The sequence below is a fragment of the Lampetra planeri genome, chromosome 33 (assembly GCF_965212315.1).
Source record: "Lampetra planeri chromosome 33, kcLamPlan1.2.h2, whole genome shotgun sequence".
In the NCBI taxonomy this organism is placed as follows: domain Eukaryota; kingdom Metazoa; phylum Chordata; class Hyperoartia; order Petromyzontiformes; family Petromyzontidae; genus Lampetra; species Lampetra planeri.
In genome coordinates, this window is record NC_136139.1 from 7,092,697 (window position 1) to 7,115,686 (window position 22,990).

At 49.2% G+C, this 22,990-nt stretch overlaps 2 protein-coding genes across 4 annotated transcripts in view; one reads left to right on the forward strand and one right to left on the reverse strand.

The window, feature by feature from the left end:
• Positions 1 to 22,990, forward strand: part of MRPL11 (mitochondrial ribosomal protein L11) — a 100,168-nt gene that overhangs the window by 12,351 nt on the left and 64,827 nt on the right. The window lies entirely within an intron of this gene.
• Positions 5,600 to 22,990, reverse strand: part of LOC144729537 (uncharacterized) — a 48,780-nt gene continuing 31,389 nt past the window's right edge. The window contains exons 2-3 of the mRNA XM_078609856.1: positions 21,808 to 22,030; positions 5,600 to 10,071 (exon numbers count right to left, since the gene is read on the reverse strand). Of these exons, the coding sequence (XP_078465982.1) occupies positions 8,763 to 10,071; positions 21,808 to 22,030 (1,532 nt within the window). The 3' untranslated portion in view covers positions 5,600 to 8,762. The remainder of the gene's footprint in view (positions 10,072 to 21,807; positions 22,031 to 22,990) is intronic.

The window sequence follows — 22,990 nt, forward strand, 5'->3', positions numbered from 1 at the left end:
CTGCTAAACACACACAACGAAGACAAACATCCCCAGTATAGCCCAGAAAAGCTAACGAGGCAAGTGCTGTTAGTGAGCACACTCGCACTCTCACTCGTTCACAATATGTAGTAACAATTATACAGCCATGTATACTCCCTCGGTGGGAGGCTAAATGCCTTTTGTTACCTCCCCTACCACCTCCCCATGCTCCCTTGTGGAGCTGCCTCTAGCAATGACAGGATGCATATGGTCGGCATCACACAGCCATTACTGCTCACCACCACCACAATCACCACCACCACCATGACGATACTGCTAACATCATCACGATCATGATCATCACTACCACCATCACCGCGACGATCACCACTATTACCACATCACACCACCATGATAACTGCAACCATCACCACCATCAGCACCAACACAACCATCATCACTGCCACGGCCACTGGCACCACCATCAACACCTCCACTGCCACCAAAAACAATGACAAAGATCTCCCGTATAGCCTTAACAGGCCGTTGGGGCAAGTGCTGTTAGCGAGCACCTGTGAAGGTCGGCACAGCACACGAGGGGGTTGGTGGCCAGCACCACACCCGGCCGCCTTTGTCTCCCGAGTGGCGATGTTTACTACACACCGCACCAGGTACTCATTTGAGGCTTATTCAACCTAGGGGAGGCGTTGGCCGTGTGCGGGAATCGAACTCGGGGCACCAGGTTTGTCATGCAACACGCCAACCCTTATGCTACCGCTCCCTACCACCACCACCACCATCCCCACCGCCACCCTTGCTGTTCTATGTTCAGCAGTAGCAGCAGCAGTAGCCTCATTTGACATGCATTAGGTATTTCCAATTCATCTCAATCCAAATTTTCATTCTCGGAGAAAGAACAAAAAATGCGGTGATGTACGGTGATGTACCAGGAAGGCAATCATTCCTCGAGCAAGCTGCCTTCAGTTGCCCATTACCCTCGGTACATTCTCACACTTTTTTGAAACACAGCGCTTTCATACACAGACTATGCTTACATTCGTGGGATGCGAGATTTACGGATATACACGTATGAAAGGTCAAGGTGCAGCCCTGCAATTGCTTGCGTAGACCACTGCTAAGCGAGCCATAGAGATCACCTCTTGAGGGTATTTGGCCGATTTTTCCATGCTGCCGAGGTTTCTTGCGCGCGTGCGTGGGTGTGTGCATGCGCGTGAACATGTACATGCAGTGGTGCAGCGAACACGACAACACGAGTTCGATTCCTGCTCATGGCTACCCTGACGATTATTTGAACCGGTACTGGGCTTCCCCTAGATCGACTCAGAATTAAATAAGTACCTGGTGCAGTGTTTAAACATCAACACTGGAGATACAAAGGTGTGCCAGGCATGGTTCTGACCATCCCAACCCCCTTGTGTGCTGTATCGGCCTTCATAGGTGCTTACAAACAGCACTTGCCCCAACAGTCTGTTAAGGCTATATGGGGGGACCTTTGTCTTTGTGTGTATACATTATTCTTTTTTTTACTATTTCCAAATCACCCGAAATGCACCCGAGATCTCGTCAGACCTTGCAAGCTAGCAGCGTTGAGCCTGGTTAGCGCTTAGGTTGGTGGCTTCTCGACTGTGGTCATCGTTGGCCATCAGGAGCAGCAGACAGCACGGCGAAATCCAGTCTTTGATTGCATGTGCCTCTACGCGCTCCCCGCATGGTGAAAAATTAATCGCACACCCCCAACAAACCCCGCGCGGCATCCGGGAAGCCTTCATTCAGCAGTGGATTGACGAATTGGGCTGTAGACACGTGCATCATTTTCTTTGCTTTGTTGGGGGATGCCGTTGTGTTGAGATGCCCCGTAAATCGAAATTGCGGTGCAGTGGGGCTGTCTTTTGGTTTGTGCTCTTGAGCTTTCATTTGTCCGTCGGTCCGTCCATCCGCCCGCCCGCCCGTCCGCCCGTGTGTGAGCGAGCGAGTTTCCAGCTTCGTTAGTGCGTTAAGAGCGACGACGTTCCACCCAGCTGTGCTCTTCTTTCTCTGCAACAGCCGCGCGCGGCGGCCGACTGCGCTGATCAAAGGGAATGTTTGAGCGTTTGATTGCAGCCTCCTCGCTTCCTCAATACCGCGTGTCCGGTTAAAAATTAAATACACACCACCATCACTGCCACCACCATCACCACCATCACCACTTCTAATCACATCCACTCTCAATGACCACCACCGCCACCACCATCACCACTACTAATCACATCCACTTTCACTGACCACCACCATCACCCCCACCACCATCACCCACACCACCATCACCCACACCACCATCACTCACACCACCATCACCACTACTAATCACATCCACTCTCACTGACAACCATCACCACCACCAGGACTCATCACATCCACTCTCACTCATCACATCCACTCTCACTCACCACCACCATCACCGCTACCAACATCACTGCCACCACCATCACCACCACCGCTCATCATAACTACTCTCACTCGCCACCACCATCGCCCCCATCACCACCACCACTGATCACATCCACTGTTACTGACCACCACCATCACTGCCACCACCATCACCAACACCACCAGCATTCATCACATGCACTCTCACTCACCAACAACAACAACCGCCATTCGCCACTAAGGGGAGGTGACATCACCACGACGCTTGTGCCAGGCTATGTGCACGTTGAGGCCACGTGAAGTGTCGAACGCCCACTGGCAGGAGGTCACCACTCATCACAACTACCCTCACTCACCACCACCATCACTGCCGCCACGATCACTGCCACCACCAACACCACCAGCACCAACAGGCAGGCAGTGACGAGCACTCGAAATTCATCTTTATTTTTTATTACCTTTTTTAAATACTTATTATGTACACGTACGCTATGTACAATATTACAAGACCCCATACGACAGATCTGCATGCACACACGTTTGTGTAAAATATATTAAAATATTTATAATATTAAACCTTGCACAAAATCAACGTTAAATTCCGATGTGTTTTTTACATAGATGTAATCTTTAACGAGAACTGCTGACACTATGAGGTGGGGGGATGCATTTGAAATTAAATAACAGTTTCACAGTTTGTTACCATAATGCAAAAAGTGGAAACGAGTAACAATTCAGGTTTTAGCGCATTGGATTTGCAGCCAGTATTATAAGGGATTCGTCATAGATTTATTTGGGTTAGGCCATGTCATCATCTGGCCAAATCTCCCGCCATAAGACCCCTCCACTACCTGACACAACCGGACACGTGTACAGTACAAACATCTAAGAGCGCGCCATTCATTATTGTTTCAGTTGAAGAACACATTCCCACTAGCAGAATTAGTCTGTGAATCGTCACGATTGTCGTATTGGTTGTGAATGTAGCGGCCTCGAGTGGCTTGAGTTGGTCTCGCTACGAAACCGAACGCGATCCAATGGAAGAGCATTGATTATGACGCACGTGATTCAACGTGTGCGTCGTGAGTATAAGAATCTGTATTAGTTGATCATGATAGAGCGATCCCTTCGGTGTGGCCACACTCTGCGTTGGGAAGCACCACACGGATTAAACTCAACTTGACACCTACACGTTGCTCCGCCCACTTGAGAAGTCGACCAGTGGGACGGCCTCACGCGCTGGCGAGCAGCTGCCGAGATGACTATGATTGATTAATGGTGACTTATGATTGGCAGGGCTCAGGTTAATTAGGTCAGACGGTTTTCCAGCCTGAATTTGCTCGTTATAATCAGGAGCGGTGATTAGGGGAGGTAGTTATCGTGCTGTCTGTGTTTAAATTGCGAAGGACATCACTGGGGTGAATCGGATTCCTCTGCGATTTTCTGGTTCGCCCTCTAATTCAAGACTCACAATTCTCACACTGCAGAGAATGGAAGCACCTCTTGTGGCTGCAGGCGTGACGTGAGCGCGTTACACACAACATGTATGCATGAATTAAACATTCTATGCGGGTATACTGAGCTTGGGAATCAATGTTCATTGATGAATTGTTGCACTGTCTATTCGACAACCATATCTGTATGAGGTCTGCGGTCGTTCTTATTTTTGAATGCTATTGTGTAAGTAAACGTAAAATAAAATCAGCAGTGGCCAAGTGGTTGGCACACTGGGCTGTTCACCTTACGACCTTGTTTAAATTCCTGGCCACTGCTGATATCAATGATGAGCGATATCTGAACTCAAACTAAACTACAGTGTATTTATTTTACCATGTCAGGCCTACTGAGCTATACAGCTCTTTTTCAGAAGCGACCTGGCCACAATTGATAGCTCACCGAAGCGGCTTATCACGTGGAAACGTATAGCAGCCAAATACTCCAAACGCACATTGATTCTAAATGTGGAGGGAAAAACCGGAGGACCCGGAGAAAAATCCCAGCAACCACGGGGAGAGAGAGAGACATGCAAACTCCAAATATACAGGCGTCGTCAGGATCAGGCACAAACTCACGACCTCCTGTGTACCAGGCGAAGTAGTTAACATATCGTCACCGAATTGAACTGGTCCTTGGTGCCGTACAGTTACACTACCCACATGATGACTGACGCGGCGTGGGGAGGCCTTCATCCAAGAAGTGTGAGTTGATACAGTGGCTTGACGTGAATGATTTGGAACCAGGACATCATCACAATCATCATCTTCTTCGTCATCGATTTTTGTTTACCCGGGAGAGCCTCACCGTCACAGAATGTTAATGTCACTAGACATCACCAACACTACAAACATGATCATCATTTACTTTATCCCTAATAGCCTCGCTGAGTGTCAAGACTTGGTAGTTTATCATTAGTTAATTAATTTTACGAGACATAACAATCAGTATAATCATCTTCAGTATCTTAATTATTTTATATTTACTCAGGAAAGCCTCACCGAGTCGCAAGACCCTCTCTCAGTAGGCTCCCATGCTGAGATTCTCTCACCAATGCGCCCTGTCCATCGGGTATTTCTGTGGAGCGTTCCGTTATCTGTCTGACCTTGCACTGAATTTCTTTCTCTCTTTGCGAAGCAGAATTGATTTGATTTCGTGAGCCATGTGGCGGCGAAGGCACAGCAATAACTATGCGTGTCATGATTCACCACCACCCACCCTTCCCACCAGGGCTTTTGATGAATTATCACAATTTGCTAGTTGCAAATGTCTTTTTTGTCTCATCTACGAAGTTTTGTTTATGCCATTTGCCCAGAAGTCACGCGAGTGCGTTGCTTGCAAGAATCGTAAATTTTCGACTCTCATACGCGCTATTCGGCGCGTCCGTCGCGAGCGTAAGAATCTGTTTTTAATTTAAGTTCCGTTAGTTGCTTGGTAATGGCGTAATTGGCGGAGCAACTTGAAGGGAAGTGGGGGTGTGGGAGGTTTCGTTGCCGCGATTCCCAAGCGACGCAAAGCGACTGATTGCGGGCGGCGGTTTAGGAACCCGAGCCGTGATCGGGATATTGGGAGGAGTCGCGTACACGAGCACACACACCCGGCCGCTGACGCACTCGCTCACCCAACCACACACTCCCTCACTCAGTCACACACCCACCCGCTGACCCACTCACCCACCCACCCGCCGACCCACTCACCCACCCACCCACTCCCTCGCTCAGTCACTTACCCACCTGCCCATCCATCCCCCTCCTCGCTCACTCACTAACTAACCTATTGCTTCTCTTATTCACCCACTCACCTACCCACGCGGATACTCACTTGCACGCTCACTATATAATTCACTCGCTAGGTCATTCACTTGCTAACTTATCCACCCGCTAATTCGCTCGCTCGCTAGCTTACCTGCTCGCTAAATCACTTGCGGCAAGGGGAGAATGCCATTATTTTTGCTCGGTGCTAATGAGCCGTTTGCTAATTAATAACTCAGGAGGCGGAGTCTTTCTGGGCAGAGGGATTTTTTTAAAGTCTGGTTTGCTGCGTGCAGCCTTCTGATGTGGAGATTTTTCCTTGTAAATGCGTACACTCGTTCTCTGTTTCTGTATATATATATTTTTTTTACCCTAAACATTTTGTTGGAGGGCAAAAATTGGTCCGGCAGACTTTTCACTGAAAAGTAAAGAAAAATAAATATATGAAATGCATTACCGACTACTTCTGACAACCACTGTTTGACCTTCGCCCCTGGCTGATGGAACGTAATGGCCTATACATTTTTTTTTGGACACGCCAAAGATCGCTCGCGTAATCCCGGGTGAGAGCGATGGAGTCGACGCGACGAATCTCGCCGCTGCTGTGTGCTTTTTCTTTCCACGCGTTGCTGACGCACGCACACACACACATAGACAAAGGCAAAGATCCCCCTGTGTAGCCTTAACAGTCTGTTGGGGAAAGTACTGTTAGCGAGCACCTATTAAGGACGGCACGGCACATGACGGGGTGGGTGGCCAGCACCACGCCCGGCCGCCTTTGTCTCCCTAGCGGCGATGTTAAATACACACCGCACCAGGTACTCGTTTGAGGCTGAGTCGACCTAGGGGAGGCCCAGGTCCGGTTCAGATAATTGTCACCGGTGTTTGCCGTGAGCGGGAATAGAACTCGGGTCACCGGGTTTGTAGAAGAGCGCAATAACCGCTACACTACGTCTCCCCACATTCACACACACGCGTGCAACTGTTGAAAATCCCCCTCGCTGAAATTGAGAAAACAACCCTTAACACGCAACAACAACAACGATGACAGCTCACGGCAAGATTTGCGTAATTTCCGGCGGCGTTAGCAGCCAAAGCTGTTTTGTTTTGTGTTATTTATGTAATCGAAGAGAAAAATATACACTAAGACTAGAAAACATTCTAACTTGAGTCATGAATGCAATCAAAGTTGGTCCCAATAGTCGTTTTGTTGAGAAGGGTCGTGACTCGGGGTGAGTGTCCGTTGTCTGGCGGAGTGTGTTTCCGGTGTGTGTGTGTGTGGGAGACGAGCGAAGTGAGACCTTATATTCTTAGGTTTTTTCGGTAAAGTCACGTAGGTAAAAAATTGTGACGGTTCCACCTGAAGACGGAGGCTTGTGTTGCTTCCGAAACGTCGTGAATTTTTTATTTTTATTTTACTTTTATTAATTTAAATTTTTTACCTACGTGACTTTACCGAAAAAACCTAAGAATAAGAATCCTTGCAGTCACGAAAGCTTTAAATCTAGTGAGACCTCGCTTATCCTCGAAGACGGCGCTCAAATTCAGCTCTAATCGGTCAGCGACCTACTTGCTCTGCTGCCCTCCTCGCTGCCCCCCCCCCCCCCCCACCTGGCAGGGAGGTACCCAGTAGTGAATTCAATTCACCTCCCACCCGCACAGCGATTTTTACATGTCCGGCGGGTCGCGAGCAATGCAAGAATCAAGAATATTTTTTTCTCCTTCGTGTCATTAGTCGATCATTTGCATTAACCAAATGTGTAAATGATTTCTGAGCATAGGAATCTATTTTAATCGATGAATCGATACAGTATGCCTGGTATGCCACGCACACCACGATCTCACGGTGATCCACCAACCAAAACACCCCGCCGCACTAAAACCGACTTTCTGTACTGTCTGCTATTATTGGTACCTCATTGCTCAGCACGGTGGGCGACACTCGCACGTCATTAGCGGCCGCAATCTCCGCGCGATCCACCGACCCCCCCAGAACGAAAGCTCTGGATCACAAACCTGTGTCATCGCCACGACGATAATCACCAGACTCACACGGCACATACCGTTCATCCATCTACGTTATTCAGACTAGCGGCTCATTCTCAAAGTTATACGCCCCCACTTTAAATTCCTCCTGCGCCCGAGTTTATTGACAGTTGGATTATGGGACACACCTTCATAAAATTGTAATGTAAGTGCTGTGCTTGGCAAGTAATGTTCACGGTTTTTTATGATTTTCTTTTTTTGTTTTTGTTTCCGAGACCTGCGGCGCCAGATTTTGATTAACCACGCATCTAAAGGACACAGAACGTCCTTGACAGAAAAAATAAAAAATGGTCCAGGTTCACACACGTACAGCAAAACCCACCCGTCAGAGATTTAACAGACTCTTGGGGCAAGGGCTGTTAGCAAACGCCTATTAAGGACGGCATGGCACAAGAGAGTAGAAAATACCACACCACCTTTGTCTCGCCAGTGCTGATGTTTACACACTGCACCATGTACTCATTTGAGGCTGAGTCGACCTAGAGGAGCCCCTGAATCGGTTCCCATATCCGTCACCAATGTTGGCTTTGAGCGGGGAATCCAACTCGGGTCGCCGGGTTCATAGCGCAGTGCGCTAACCACTGCACTGCCGCTCACGACACACACACATACTCACACATGCACATGAGGAAGAAGAGAGAGATCAATGCTGTAAAAATGTACCCAGCATCCTCTCACTCCGGCGGGAGGGCGGGGGGGAAAGAGCTTCTTTCTGTCACGGAGCGCCGTCGCCACCATGCCTGAAAACCTCGTGCTGGATTTGACACAAACGACCCAGGACAGAGGACAGGGGAGCGGCATGGACAGGGAGGGGGGTGGCTTGGGGACGGTGGAAACGATCGATCTTTTTAATTCGCGCGAGCGCCGCGGGAAGTTAGTCCTCCAGCCACTGTCCGCGGCGCCGCTGCCGCCACCACACGTCGCTTCGTTGCTCATGACACGTCGGCGGGCATGAGCGAGCGGTTCTGCGTCGGGAGGTTCAGCGGAAGCGTCCGCTGGCCCGACGCTTCGGCCACGCCGTCGCCGCGGTGCAGCGAGTTGAAGGAGAACGCGGCGGCGGCGCCGGCGGCGGTGAGCGCGGCATCATCTCCGAGGCAGCTGTTGGGTACCTGCTGGTGAATGTGTGCCACCAGCGGCTCGTGGGACAGCTGGCGGTGCGTCGTCACCAACTGCAGCTCGGCGATGGCGGCGCCGGTGGCCATGTTGCCACCCCCCCCCGCAGCCGCCCCCGCCGCCCATGACGAGTGCGGGAGGCAGCTGCTGTTGCTGCTGCGCGCCGTCGGGCACCTGGCGCACAAACTCGAGCAGCGAGCACGTCTTGAGCATGAGTGCCAGGATGTTCTTGCCGATGAAGATGGTGGAGACGCTGGCGCCGGCGTAGAGCACGAGCGTGACTGCACGGACGAACACGGCCACCACGTTGATGGTGATGAGGCTGAGCGCTGGGTAGAGCGTGGTGCCGCGGTCGAGCAGCGAGCCCAGCTCGCTGAGCGACACGCACGGCAGCACCAGCAGCAAGATGTAGCAGTAGAAGAATGTGAGGTTCTCGGCCCAGAGCGGAGGCAGCGACGATGAGGAAGAGGAGGAGGAGAAGGAGGACGAGGAGGAAGAGCCGAACGCGGGGACGGCGGAGCTGCCTCCGGGCGCTGCCGCCCGCGATTCCCAGAGGCCGGCTTGCACGTCGAGCACGTCGAGCAGGTCGAGCGCCACCACGAACACGTGGCTGCGCACCTCCTCCTTGCGCTGCAGCAGCAGGCAGCTCAGCGCCTCGGCCAGCGCCCGCTCGTGGGCGGCGCGTGGCGGCGGCCCCCGAGGCGGCGCGGCGGCCGCCCGGCGGCGCTGCCGCTTGCGGCGCTCGCGGCGACGTTCCGCTGCGGCCGCCTCCTCCTCGGGCGAGGCGGGCGGCAGCTGCGGATCGCCAGACAGCGCGGCATCCTGGGAGCGCGCGCACCGGCCCGCGCTGGACGCCTCGTCGTCTTGGTCCGCCCGGTCGCGGTCGACGGCGCTGCAGCCGTTGCTGTCGACGTTGCTGTCGTCGCGGTCGTCTTCGTCGTCGTCATCGTCGTCTAGCGACGAGGAGCCGTCGGTGTCGAGGCAGTCGAGGCGGTCGACCGCGACGAGGATGACGTAGAGGCCCGGCACGCACACCGACAGGAAGAGCGTGAGCAACTTGCGGCCGAGGCCCGTGTCGTCCGCCACGGCAGATGAGGTGGCAGCGGAGGACGAGGAGGAGGAAGGGGAAGATGGGGAGAGCGTGGAGGCCTCGCCACGATAATTTTGGCAGACGAAGTAGAGCTTTATCTCGAGCACGAAGACATAGAGGAACCAGAGGATGGAGGCGTAGGCTCGGCGTGGCGTGCGAGCCTCGGCACCCACCCACACCGCAACGTAGCTGCACGGTGACACGGGGAGGGGGGGGAGATGCGAGGAGGGGGGGGGGAGAAAAAAAGTTGGGTTTTGAGGAAAATGGGGAGAGGAGAAAGAGGAGAGAGAAGGAGTGACACGAGGACATATTGAGGGAAAGCGAGATGGCAATAGAAGGGAGATGGGAAAGAAATAAAAAAATGGGGAGACATTAGATTACTTGGATATTAAACACTGAGACTTCATGTATGGGTGGCTCACAAGGTTCATGATGGTCAAATCAGTGCAATGAACCAGCACTGCTGAGATTTAGCATTTTTATTATAGTTTTAAACCAGTTTTTCACGTCTGAGTTGATAATATAAAAAAAATCTGTTATATAAAAACATCTGTTTATATATGTGTAAAAAAAAACTTTATTTTAGATATATCGTGGCTTAATTCACCTCTGAGGACGAAAAACCTCATAAATATTTCAGACGCGGCACACCACTGTTTACCGAGCGGCACACGGTCAGTTGTTGGGTTATATTGGCGTCTCCCACAGCTGTTCCATAATATGGGTATAATAATGTCCCTCATATTAATGTCCGGCAAGGTTTCACCGAGGCTAATGGACTTTTTTGTTTTTTTCCAGAGTAGTCCTGCATTGGGGACACTTTTACCAATCCCACAAATGAGCATTGTCAGGCAATGGCTGGTGTCGTCGGCGAGAATTCCTGCGTGCCCGCGATGGCGTGACTCGTAAATGAGCGTGATGGCGGGGGGGTCATAATTGACGAAGGGAAAAAAAACCCGTGTAAATAATATTAACAATAACGTTGCAAACTTGAAATGAAAAAACTAAAAAGAGAAGTGAATATTCGCGCCAGGTCCCGATCAAACCGACGCGTTTTTTTCCCACCCTTATCGTCATTCAGGCCGTAACGAGCCGTCGATTTAGGAATTAGCAACGGCCTTTTGTCGCTTGATGAAATGAAAAATGTCGCTGCCGCATGACGGATTTGAGTGAAGGCAGCGTCTGCATTCGCGACACGCATCTCGCGCTTTTTTGAAACGGCGCTCGGGCAGCCCAGTTATTATGCAGCCTAACCGCTCCGCGACTGTGATTGACAGTGGCCCGCAGTTGTTTAATCATTCTCCGCGAGTATTTGAGCGCACCGTTAAGTGTCATCGCTAAATGGTTTTAAAAAAAAAACACACAAAACCAGCACAAAAGTGCCACTTGACTGGGTGACATAAGTCAAGGTTGCCGGCCACTCGCCGTGGTGGTGAGCGCCGTGCCGAGCGTTTCCAACGGCGCGCACAGAGACGTGTTCGTGGACTAAAAGCGCTCGGCCTTTTGTCCATTATCCAAAAAGCATCAACAGCTTCTGAAGAACTGCACTGTGGTCCTGTTGTCTTGGTGGTGTTGAGTTGTTTGTTGTTTGAATTGTGATGTTGTTTGATATATTCCACCAACCCCTGGACCTCTGTCGGTTTACTCTTTAAAAATAAGTATATACGCTTATTTTTTTTCCCATTGTGCTATCTGCATCATGCCATGAGCCGAAGATATTTGCCAGCGGGGTGCATCGCTTTGTGTCATAAAACAGCTATGGAAGATGACGAAAACACTGCAGTAGATCTATTTATCCTCACTAGAGGCAGACCATTAATGCCCTGCAAAGAGTGTTCATGGCGCATTGATCAAAGCCTAAATTTACGTCCTGAAAAAGGCCACACTCAAGTGGAAATTCGTGACCAGACTAAGACCACAAACTCGCTCCACTCCAGAACCCAGATTCTCAGCGGTGCTGGCTCAATGCTCTGATCCCTGAGCCACGCGGTGGTCTCACTGTACTGTGACCTCCACCCAGCCAACCCTTGACTCCGTTCACCACCTTGGTAGAGCGTGCACTCGTACCAAACGCAGCAGTGATTTATCCAGCAGAGTGGCGTACGCGTATGAGATGGGGCAACCGAGGAGTATTCCCATTCGGTGCAGGAAGACGTCGTTGGGCTTGCGTTTGAGTGCAGTGGTGTTGTCACCACCAAGGCAAACGCCGGGGGATCAATTTTTGAACAAGGCACAATCCCCCCAAAAAAAACCCGGCTGTCATCTGATTGATGCACTGGCTGTTTGTGATGGGATGTCCGACGGTTTTGAGGCTTTGTTCGTGAGTGATCAAAGAAGGAAAACCGCTCATATGCACAGATTCGCTTTGCGACGTGCATTTGTCCCCATAAAGATTTAATCCACGACGACAATAACAATGGTGCGTTCTAAGTCGGCACAACGAGAGGACGTCACGAGAAGCATGACGCGTGACATAGCAGGATGTCGTCATGCTTAATGACGTCATCACATTGACCGCCAAGGATGATCCATTTTGGGGCTCGGGTTTTTTGGGGCGATAACCCCTTTGATAAATTTTGCTGTGTTTTTTCTACAAAGTCCACATTGGAAACACAAGTTTATGCATATTTTCAAATAAATACTTTATATTAAATGATATTTATCGTAGCCTCCGCTTTGACATATGAAACAGACAGAGCTTTTGCATCAACGCTTTCAACCATAGCTGGCGATAGTTGAAAGACTTTCAAAGCGGCCGCGGACCCTGTGGTGAAGAAACTTGTGCCGATGTTCTCCCGAGTACGGCGTCGCCCGTGCAGGATCGTGGGAGTGCTCCTGACCGAAAGAGTTCAGTGCTCCTTACAACGAATGCTTTAAAACTATTTTTTTTATGATAAATTCAAACTCTTTGTCATTGCCCAGGACGCACGCGGCCGCAGCGTGCGTCTCCAAGCCAAGGCAAGAGCTGTATGTCTGTTTGTTTTCCCTTCTGTTTAAGAGCAACACGATGTGATGCGAGGACTGTGCCATTCACGGCAGCAACATTCCACCCCGACCCCCGACCTCCGAGATGCCGCATCGTCAGACTCGATCATTTGACAAGTGGTGGCCTAACCAGAACCTGAAAAAATTAGAGACTTCTCCTCTGTGTCTCGGAACTGCTGAATAAAACATGACGTGGCTAATGCCGGGCCGCAGGGCGAGATTTGTTTGTGGTTGACGTGCGCGTGGGAGGATAGGGATTGCGGTGCGGAGAAGCGTGGAGCCGCTGAGGATGCGTCTTCAAAGGGGGTTTCTTTTATTTAATCAGAAACAAACTCAAGAGCGGGAAAGGAAATTAAATATAACGACGAGACTGTGATTTGGTATTTAACGAACTCGGAGCCCATTGGGATGACAAGTCTCTTGCAAGGGAAAGCAGAATTCAAACTGAATCAGGAGAGTGACGGATGGGAGCAGGTAAATGCAAAGAAAAGTAATTTACTTTGTGATTTTTGCTCAATTCTATCCTGATTATGTAATCGGCCTTAAGTCACGGGACGAGGAATTTATTCGGACGTGAACTTTGCACTCGCAGTGGTCTCAGAGCGGTCCAACTTCCCTCCCCTCGCTGTGTTGCATGGGGAAGTAGATGTCACAGAACTACGCCTGAGATCCATTCAAGTGACTGCTTATCCACACATTAGTCAACAACACTTTCTCTGTTAATGAAAAAATATATAATAGTGGACGTAAATTGTACGCGCTATGAAAAAGGGTTATCGCCCGAAACGTTGCCGATTATATTTTTTGGTAGTTGTGTTAATTGTGCTTGTGCCCCACTGCCAATGCAGCAGCAGCAGCATTACCGAATAATGTTTGGGAGCATTGCATTTTCCTACCCAGCCTGCTACACATTGACAGAGTTTGAATTGAAATTAATCGGATATACACATTTTATGAAGCGGTTAAACACGTATTTTTTTTTACGTCCGGTCATTGGTGACTGGGTTGAGACCATCACCTCTCCAGCATCAGCCCAGTTCAACCACAGGCGGCTGCCCGGATTCGAACCCAGTGGCAGCTCGGGGCCACAGACCTCTTTGTGAAGTTTTATTGTTTAGCCCGATGAGAAGTCAACCGACCATGACGAGGCTCATTTTGCAAGGCCTCCTTTCCAAAAAAACACCCTTCCTCTCTTTGCAGTTTTGATATCCATGAATGAAGAATAAAGACGGACATTTAAAAAAAAAAACAGCGTTTTCGTCCAGAAGAGAGATGTTTGAATCTGCGGTCAGACGACGGGAAAACTGTCGGAACGCCGCTATTTATTTTCTTTGGCAGTGTAAACAAACACTCGATGCCACTCGTAACTTTTGCTTTATATTCTCTCGTATCCAGCGCTTTTTCGGCACTTGCCGATGCGATCTGATCGATGTTTTATACGGCGGCCGCACAATTCCTTCACCGGCGACGGTGTTAAAAACGTCCGGCGTTGCGAGAGTGAGATTCACAGCTCGTCACCTCTGTCCGTCGTTTGTTACTCCCCGGGTTTCATTATTTTGGGGATTTTTATTTGGCGGCGAGCGCCTCTCACCCCACTGCGTGCGAGTGGTGACGAATCGTTCCTCGTGCCGCGCTAGGTTCATCCGACTTGGTGACAACCGGGAGAGCGAGAGGGCGTCCGCTGGGCGGTGACGCGGCTACCCGAGCGGTAGCCACGTTTGCCGCTTGATGCATGCGGAGGGTTCACGGTTCGCATCCGGCGGCCGCCTTGGTTAATACCACGGGATTAACAACCATGATTCTGTCTGCCTGACAGTGAACGTTAAAGATAGCCCTCATGTAATTCATAAGATTCGGTAGTGTTTTCTCAGTGTCCAATTTTGCCAATTTCGAAAGTTTCACAGTTAATTACTCCATTGGGGCTATAAAATAGCAATCATCGCCCCCTACTGGCAGACTAATGCCCCAGGTCATGCTCGGAAATGGGACTTATCCTGGCCTCTTGACTTCTCACTCGGTTAAACAAAAGAATTGCAACCTGTGTTTTCAGTATATCTCTCTTTCATCGCCAAACACCGCATCCATTGTTGCAATGATCTTATCACCTCGATACTGACGTCAGTGTCAGGGGCTTGTTCTGCCACGCTGGCTTAATCGCCGACCCTATGGGAGAGCCTTCCTTCCATTTCACTTGACTTGTTATATCTCTTCCAACACCAATAGACAGTTAGGAAACAGCCCACGGTGCGACTCTAGTCACCAATGATAACCTCCTTGCTTTACTGCCTCCAGCAGGCATCCGTGGGTGGCATTCTCAGGGTTCATGGTGATCTTGTCATGGTTCACCAACCCCCGTCTTCACGGTGTCGGGATTACAGGGGGTGTGCCGCCGCTCGTGACGATAATTAAGAGTGAAAAATTTGTTTTTCATATATTGTAATGCCCCCCCCCCCAATTTATTCCGGTTGTGGTGACATATCACGAGAGACGAAGAATTCGTTGACAATTCCCGCAAAAGCCCGTGTTGTTACATCATGTATGCCTGGAGGAGATTTCCTTGGGATTTCTCCAAAAAATTATTCGAGCGGCCTCTTCTTATCATCCACACGCAGCGAGGCCGGCGGCCCCGTTCTGGCCCCGTGCGCTTGCTCCAGAAGCTGTAGCGCTCTCACTAGCCCACCCACATGCCCTGTCGAGATTGTCTGAATATGCCTTCACCATGCAGGTCAACGCGGTGTGGTGAAGGCACGGCGGTGTAGGAGTGGGGGTGTGTCACGGGTGCCAAGGACTGGTTCGGGTATACCGTTCGCCGCTGGGTGTTGGCCGTGGATGACAATGGAGACTCGGCTCGCCGGGTTAACGGCGCGATGCGTTAACCGCTGCGGTACTGCTCCCAACCCGACCCCCCCGGCCCCACCTGCACAACACTTCTAGTTTGTAATTAACCTTTTCCCGTTCCGAGTTATCTGCAAGTTGTAGGGTGGGTCCGGCTCACCGCTGAATCCCGGAACGAGCAAGTAGTTAGTGTAAGTTTGATTTAGAGGCGTAGCGCCGTTCTTTTTAAAAACAAAGTACTCACCGCAGAGAACTGTAGCGACACGACTGCACTCTGTTATAGCTGACGCCAAACTGTGCCACACGCCCTCTCGCATGGCCTTGTGGGAGCCTCGGTACGTCTTCCAACCTGAGACGTACCGATAAAGTAAAGTTTTATTTTTTCTTCCGATTCCATGTGTCATCGGAATGGAAAAGGGTTTAAGCTTAATTTTTAATATTTGTGTAGTAATTATTTATTGCTCCATAAACTCGGGCATGCGCCTGTGAGATCCGCGTGGCGTGACGGGGCGGGTTCTGTCGGTAGGGATTCGTGGTGGCAGCCGTCAAGTCTGCCCAAGATGTTCGCGGTAAATCTGACAAAACTGCTTGAGCGGACGATGCATGTGGCATCCCAAGGATCACGCACGCTTATTCCTCCCCAGGAATCTCGCCTCCTGCTCTGCGGCAAGCACCCAAAAGAGCGGAGGTCTCCCGAAAACACTTCGAAATCCGAAGGCGTTTTTTGTTTGCTTGTAAGCCTCATGTTATATCCCAGGCAAGGTTTTGCAAAAAAGCCTCCTTTTCCCCCACCCGCCGCCAGATGCGCCGCCAGATGCACCGCTGAGCACCCATGCGGCTCGCAGTGCACAGAGCTATCGATTTACTCTCCCAGAATAATAATAAAAACACCACCCCTTTTCTGAGATAAGCCCCTGCGTTGTGTTTATTTTAACATCGTCAGGTTTCGCCGAACGTCCGACTCCATCGGTTGGGGACGCAGTGCCTCTTTAATGTCAGTGTCGTTGAGTTTTACCGCCGACCGTTTTCCAATCTGGCCGCGCCCTGTAGGCTTGGCGGCACGACGCTCCTCCTTCTCACTCCATGCCGGGAAACTGCCGGCATGACCGGTGACCCGGGTGCATCGGCCAGAGACACGGGAAACAAAAATCCAAACGAGCACGCACCAACTCTCAGACGGCAGTGTGCTGTGCGAATGTTAGCTGGGCAGCCGAGTAGAAATTATAATCAGATAACCAAGTGGGAATGCTATCTGGGTAGCCGAATGGGAACACTTGTTGAAGTTGCTGACCGGGAATGCTAGCCGATTGCAAATTCAGATACAGTACAACATCACATACCCAACCTTCACATATCTGCCCATGCCCGGTGCAGTGTTTGTTCATGATTATTTATAGATGTTCACAAATCCCACCTTTTCACATACAGAAATAATTTTGTCACACCATCATCCTCATCTATTACACTGAAAACCATTCGTATGGCAACATTGTAATCACTATGAGACCTCCTTTGCCAGTAGCAAGATATCGTAATAGGTTTTTACCCTTTTATCAGGCACAAAAACTGACACCTTTATACAAGGGATCATGTTTGCAATAACCACAACACAAGTAGTGAAAAAATGCAAACAAAAAGAGACAACTCTGATAATGATATGCACTGTCCTTGAAATTGATTGGTCCACACCCGAGACGGCTTTTCTTGGAGCCTAGTCTCCACTGGTGTTGTACGCCTTTTGGCGTCATCTGGTCCAACACCATGTGAGACTAGGCTCTAAGAAAAGCCATCTCGGGTGTGGACCAATCAATTTCAAGGACAGTGCATATCATTATCAGAGTTGTCTCTTTTTGTTTGCATTTTTTCACTACTTGTGTTGTGGTTATTGCAAACAGGATCCCTTGTATAGGGGTGTCAGTTTTTGTGCCAGATAAAAGGGTAAAAGCCTATTACGAAACATTGTAATCGTCGTTATCATCATCGTCATCCTCCTCCTGGATTTGTTCCCCAGCAGAGTCATCACTGTGCCAGCAATCGGTGACTCCAGAGTGGATGTGTTTCTCCTCTGACCCGGCCATGATATGAGCGCGCGTGGAGCAGAATTCGGACCAAGCCCCTAACACAAAGAATTCCATTTCGCTGCCACCACCGTCGCCGATTGGTTCTCCTTCACCGCGACGGCGATTGCCAGCGGTAGCAGCACGATGTTCACAGGCGACAGACGCACGGGCGCGGAATAAAACCCACTCACCCGTGCGCTTGCCGGCGAGCCCCGTGTATTTTGCACCGGGGTATCGCATTTTATATATATTGCTTACTTGGAGGCAACCACAGTGGTGTAACGGTTATTATTCTGGACTTGCAATGCAGAGACTTGCAATTCTTTGTTTCATCTACCACACTGGTTCGATTCCATCTCCCGGCGTGGAAGTTGAAACTATGGGGCAAGTGTTTTCGAGATAACTACCTTGCCTGATATACAGGAGGTCGTGGGCTTGATACCGACCCTGACGCCTGTATATTTGGAGTTTGCATGTTCTCCCCGTGGTCGCGTGGATTTTTTTCCGGGTCCCCTGGTTTTTCCCTCCACATTTAGAAACGTGCGGTTTGAGTATTTGGTTGCTATACATTTCCACATGATTAAGCCACCTCATTGAGCTGTCATTTGTGGCCAAGGTTGCTTCTGAAAAAGAGCTATATAGCACAGTGGGCCTTACCCGGTAAAAACTAAAATGCAAATAGTTAAATTCCAACCCACACCCCAACCTCGTATTTCCAAATCATCAGTGTTAATTGGTGCATACCACGGTGGGTAGGTCCGGTGTGGTGGGGTAAAGCCTGGGCACTCTTCCAAGACGTCTGGCCAACGTGGAAGTGTGGGTCAAAATATCCTCTGTCGAGGCGGGGGGCTCTCGAGAGCTTCCTTTCGTGGAAGCTCTTCTGCCAGCAGGTGACGAGCAAGTACTTGCAGGGCTGCGCCTTTCACCTTTTTGTTTTATATATTTACCCTATTGTTAAATGAAGGCGGTGCACCCGCTCCACTCGGCTTCTTTACAGCTGCGAGCGCCTGTGATGTATGGCGCGCGTCGCATCATCACTCATTAAATTTTGTGGACGTGTGTTATTTACGCGCGGAAGCCATGATGGACAATTAGTCTGGTGGCATTGGCGGGGGGGGGGGGCAGAGCGAGGAGTTGATTTATCCATCCCCTCCCCCCCCCCCCCCCGAAGCAGACGCGTGACTTTTCGCTGCCGGGTTCACACGGAGGGGACACGGAGGAGAGACGATACCGAGCCCTCGTCTCACGCCACGTAGAACCCTCGCCTCACTCGATGCAGGACCCTTGGAAATTACCGATAGAAAATATTGTCTCATCCGGTCGTCAACCCTCGTATCGTCCCATGTAGAACCCAAGTAGAACCCAAGTCTCATCCAAAGATGATTTTGTCTATATTCTTAGGTTTTTTCGGTAAAGTTACGTAGGTAAAAAAATTAAAATTAATAAAAGTAAAATTAAATAAAAATAAAAAATGACGACGTTTCGGAGGCAACACAAGCTTCCGTCTTCAGGTGGAACCGTCACAGCCACGACAGCTGTATCAAGTAAATTAGAGATTACAAGAGATACCACTCCGTATATATAATGGTTGAGGGGGGAAGGGCCAGGAACGGCACACTTTTTATTAATAATTATTTATAAAAAAATGTTTTATTAATTTACATTTTTTACCTACGTGACTTTACCGAAAAAACCTAAGAATATGAATCCTTGCAGTCACGAAAGCTTCAAATCTATGCTTTTGTCTCTCAATGCTGAACTCTTACCTCATCCGATACAGACCCACTGTCTCATGTTCAGCAAGATCCTTGTCCTATCTAATACTGAGCTGTTATCTATGTCTGTACATAACCTTATCGTGTCTTAGTAATGTAGTGCCTTGACCCAAGGCCTTGACCAAGGTGCTTTACAGATCGTTGAGAAGGGTACATTTGAATGTAATGGTGGAGATGTAATGGTGAAGATGAGGTGAATACAATAGATGGAGAGGAAGTAATGGGGGCGAATCATGTGAATATCCCTCATTTCACCCCTCATTTAATTCATTATTGAACCACGTTTTCATCCAACACTATTGGCCAAAATACCCCAATATGGGACCGCAGCGGACGAGCAATTGTTGGTGGTCCTGGTTCTGGCCGCCCTCCTGCTTGTCTGTGCCTCTACGCGAAATATCCATGCACGTTACAAATTCGACAATTATAATCCTATATACATTCTTAAGAAAGTCATATTTCTTGGTTCTTTCCGTAAAGTCACGTAGACAGACCTGTTTCTTCACCTGAGGACGGCTGCTTGCGTTGTGGCCGAAACGTCGTGAGAATTATTTTATTATGTTTTATTTTTTATTATTTGATTACTTCCCTTCTACGTGACTTTATCGAAAGAACCAAGAAGATGAATCCCTGCAGTCACGAAAGCTTTAAATCGAAAAAGTCATATTTGTTAAATACTCGGGCTGTAACATGGCATCGAGCCATCCAGTATTCATATTGAGTCTTAAGCTCATGAGACTCGTGTGGAATTGCGCTTTTTTAAGAGAGGATGCCGCGCGATTCGCGTGCCCTTCGTGCAGTCGGTAAGCATCGTCCCTGCAGCCAGTAAAGCCGCTACCATTCATCGCAGCGTCAAAATAATGACCGATTCTTTATTCGAATCTCGACCTTGAATCGCGACCACTGGTCACATCCGGCGTGGCAGAGTGGTGGAGGAGGCGTCGGGGTGTGAATTGCTCCACCCACAGTAGTAATAATAATGATTTTACAGGCCATTAGAATTCAACCTTTGATGAATGGTGCTGATAACGTTATTTCACCGACATTAGCCGCTAATCATTGATACCACGATTAGTCACTGGTTGCAGCACTGCTCGAGGTGCCACTGATGATGACGACCACGACGATGATGTTAGTGTTGGGGCTAATGAGCGCGGCGAAGCTGAGTAATATGACGGAGTGTCTGCCAGCTCCTTCAAACGGAACGCGGTGATCGTGTCCAATAATCGGCACATTTCACTGCGCATGGGTTGATGTAAATGACCTCTCTCTCCGTCTCTCCTTTTCTCTCCGTCTCGGTGTCTGTCGTTCTGTCTCCCTTTGTGCCTCTTATCTTTCTGCCTCTGTCTCTCCTATGGCTCTCTGTCTATATGTCTCGCGTTCTCACTCTGTCTCTCATACTGTCTGTCTTCCGCTTAGTTTAGATCTGCTTCTTAGTCTCTCTCCTTCTCTTTCTCATTCTTTTCACTCTTCATTATTTATTTTCCTGATCAGCAAAAAAAGAAAAGTTCTCCGTTTTGACCTTGGAACCACTCGTCTCTCCCCAAACGTCTCTGTCGCACCAGTGGATTGTCATCCACATGTCTAACTTGACGATGGGAATACCAAGACATCAACGAAAGGGCATGGTGCGGCCCATACCACCGTGTGTCCTACCGGCCTAAACAGATGCCCACTGTAGCATCCCTTGCAGCAAACAGTCTGTACGGGAGATAATTGTCCCTGCAGATCCTGGTGAATGATGGTGCTCATGCTATTGACAGCGATGGAGATGGTAATTCTGCTGGTGATGCTTGCTTAATGACTTGCAGACAGCGTAGAGGTTGCATGCGGCGATGAGGTGAGATAGGGCAAGGCAGATGGGGCAATGCAGACCAAGTCAGCGCAAGGCAGATGGGGCAATGCCGGTGCAGGAAAGGAGTGAATAGGGTATATAGTTTAAGATATGGCAGTCTATAATGGGATAGGTTAGGATTGGGAAGGGCAGAGTATTATCGGATATGATAGGGAAACTAAACTATTTAAATTAAACTAAACTATTTAAATTCAACTTTGTATTTATTTATTTTACTAGGTAAGGCCCACTGAGCTATATAACGACCTGGCCACAAATGATCGCTCAATGAAGTTGCTTATCACGTGGAAATTTATTGCAGCCAAATACTCTAAACGCACGTTGGTTGTAAATGTGGTGGTTAAAGTCGGAGGGCAGGGCAAGCCGCCGTGGAGGCGGGGGGGGGGGGGCACGGGGGGCACAGGGGGCGACTGACCGCAGGATGAGCAGGAAGCAGACGTCACCGACAAGGTTGAGGATGGAGACGGCCATGCGGCGTCCGCCCTGCTGCTGCGACACGAGGTAGCTGTCGGTGAGGAGGAGGCTGGCGAGCACCATGCACAGGGCGACGCACGCGTGGCAGCGCCGCCCGGCGAGTAGCACCATCGGGGCGCCGGCTCCCACGGCCCCCGTGCGTGGAAAGCGGTCGGAGCGGATAGCTGGGGTGGCCGCGGTGGTGGTGGGGCGGCGACGCGTGTGTTATAAAGTAATTATTTAGAAAATACAATGGGGTGTTTGTGGGAATGACAACGGTGGTGGCAGAGGCTTTGTCTGCCTTTGATGAAATAAATAAATGTATTGAGTGTATTCAAGTAAAGTATCGTGAATTAGTGTTTAAGTGGTACAACTATGTTGCTGTGGTTGTTCCACCTGATGAGGATTGCTTGTGTTGCGATCGAAACGTCGTGATTTGTTTTATTTTATTATATAGAATTTTATTTCTACTTACGTGACTGTACCGAAAGAACCAAAGAGTATGGATTCCTGCAGTCACGAAAGCTTCAAATCAAGATTGGCACAACTAATTGTGGCGTTTGTGAGTGAAGATGACGATGGTGGCGGTGAAAGACTTGCCTTTGATGGTATTATGAAAGAGTTGAATTAAATGTAAGTAAGTTAAAATAAGCTAATTGGAGTTAAAATATACAACTATTACCATTAGTATAGGAATTATTAAAACGATGATGATGGTGTTGGTGGTGGTGGCATTGGTGCCTTATTGACTTGCGTTTGAAAAAGTAAAATGTATTTAATCAATGGTTATTCATCAAAAGTAAACGAAGTGATGAAACTCAAAACGTATAGATTTTGTAGGAATGACAATGGTGGTGGTGGTGAAAGACTTACGTTTTATGAAATCAAAATGATAAATTCAAAGGAAAAGTGCAATGTATAAGCGTTCAATAGCAATGGCAATTATACATGTAAAACATACCTTCTAATGATCTCAAAGGGAGTTTCCTACTTAGTGAAATTACATTGTGAGAAAATTGTTCGTTTAATAACGTGAAACACGTTAAAGCTGCAATTCATAAAATGAAGGGGATTGGGAAACCAAAATAAAAATTCCGCTCAAGTAAAATGTTACAATATTCATAAATGAACGAGGGTGTCCTGAG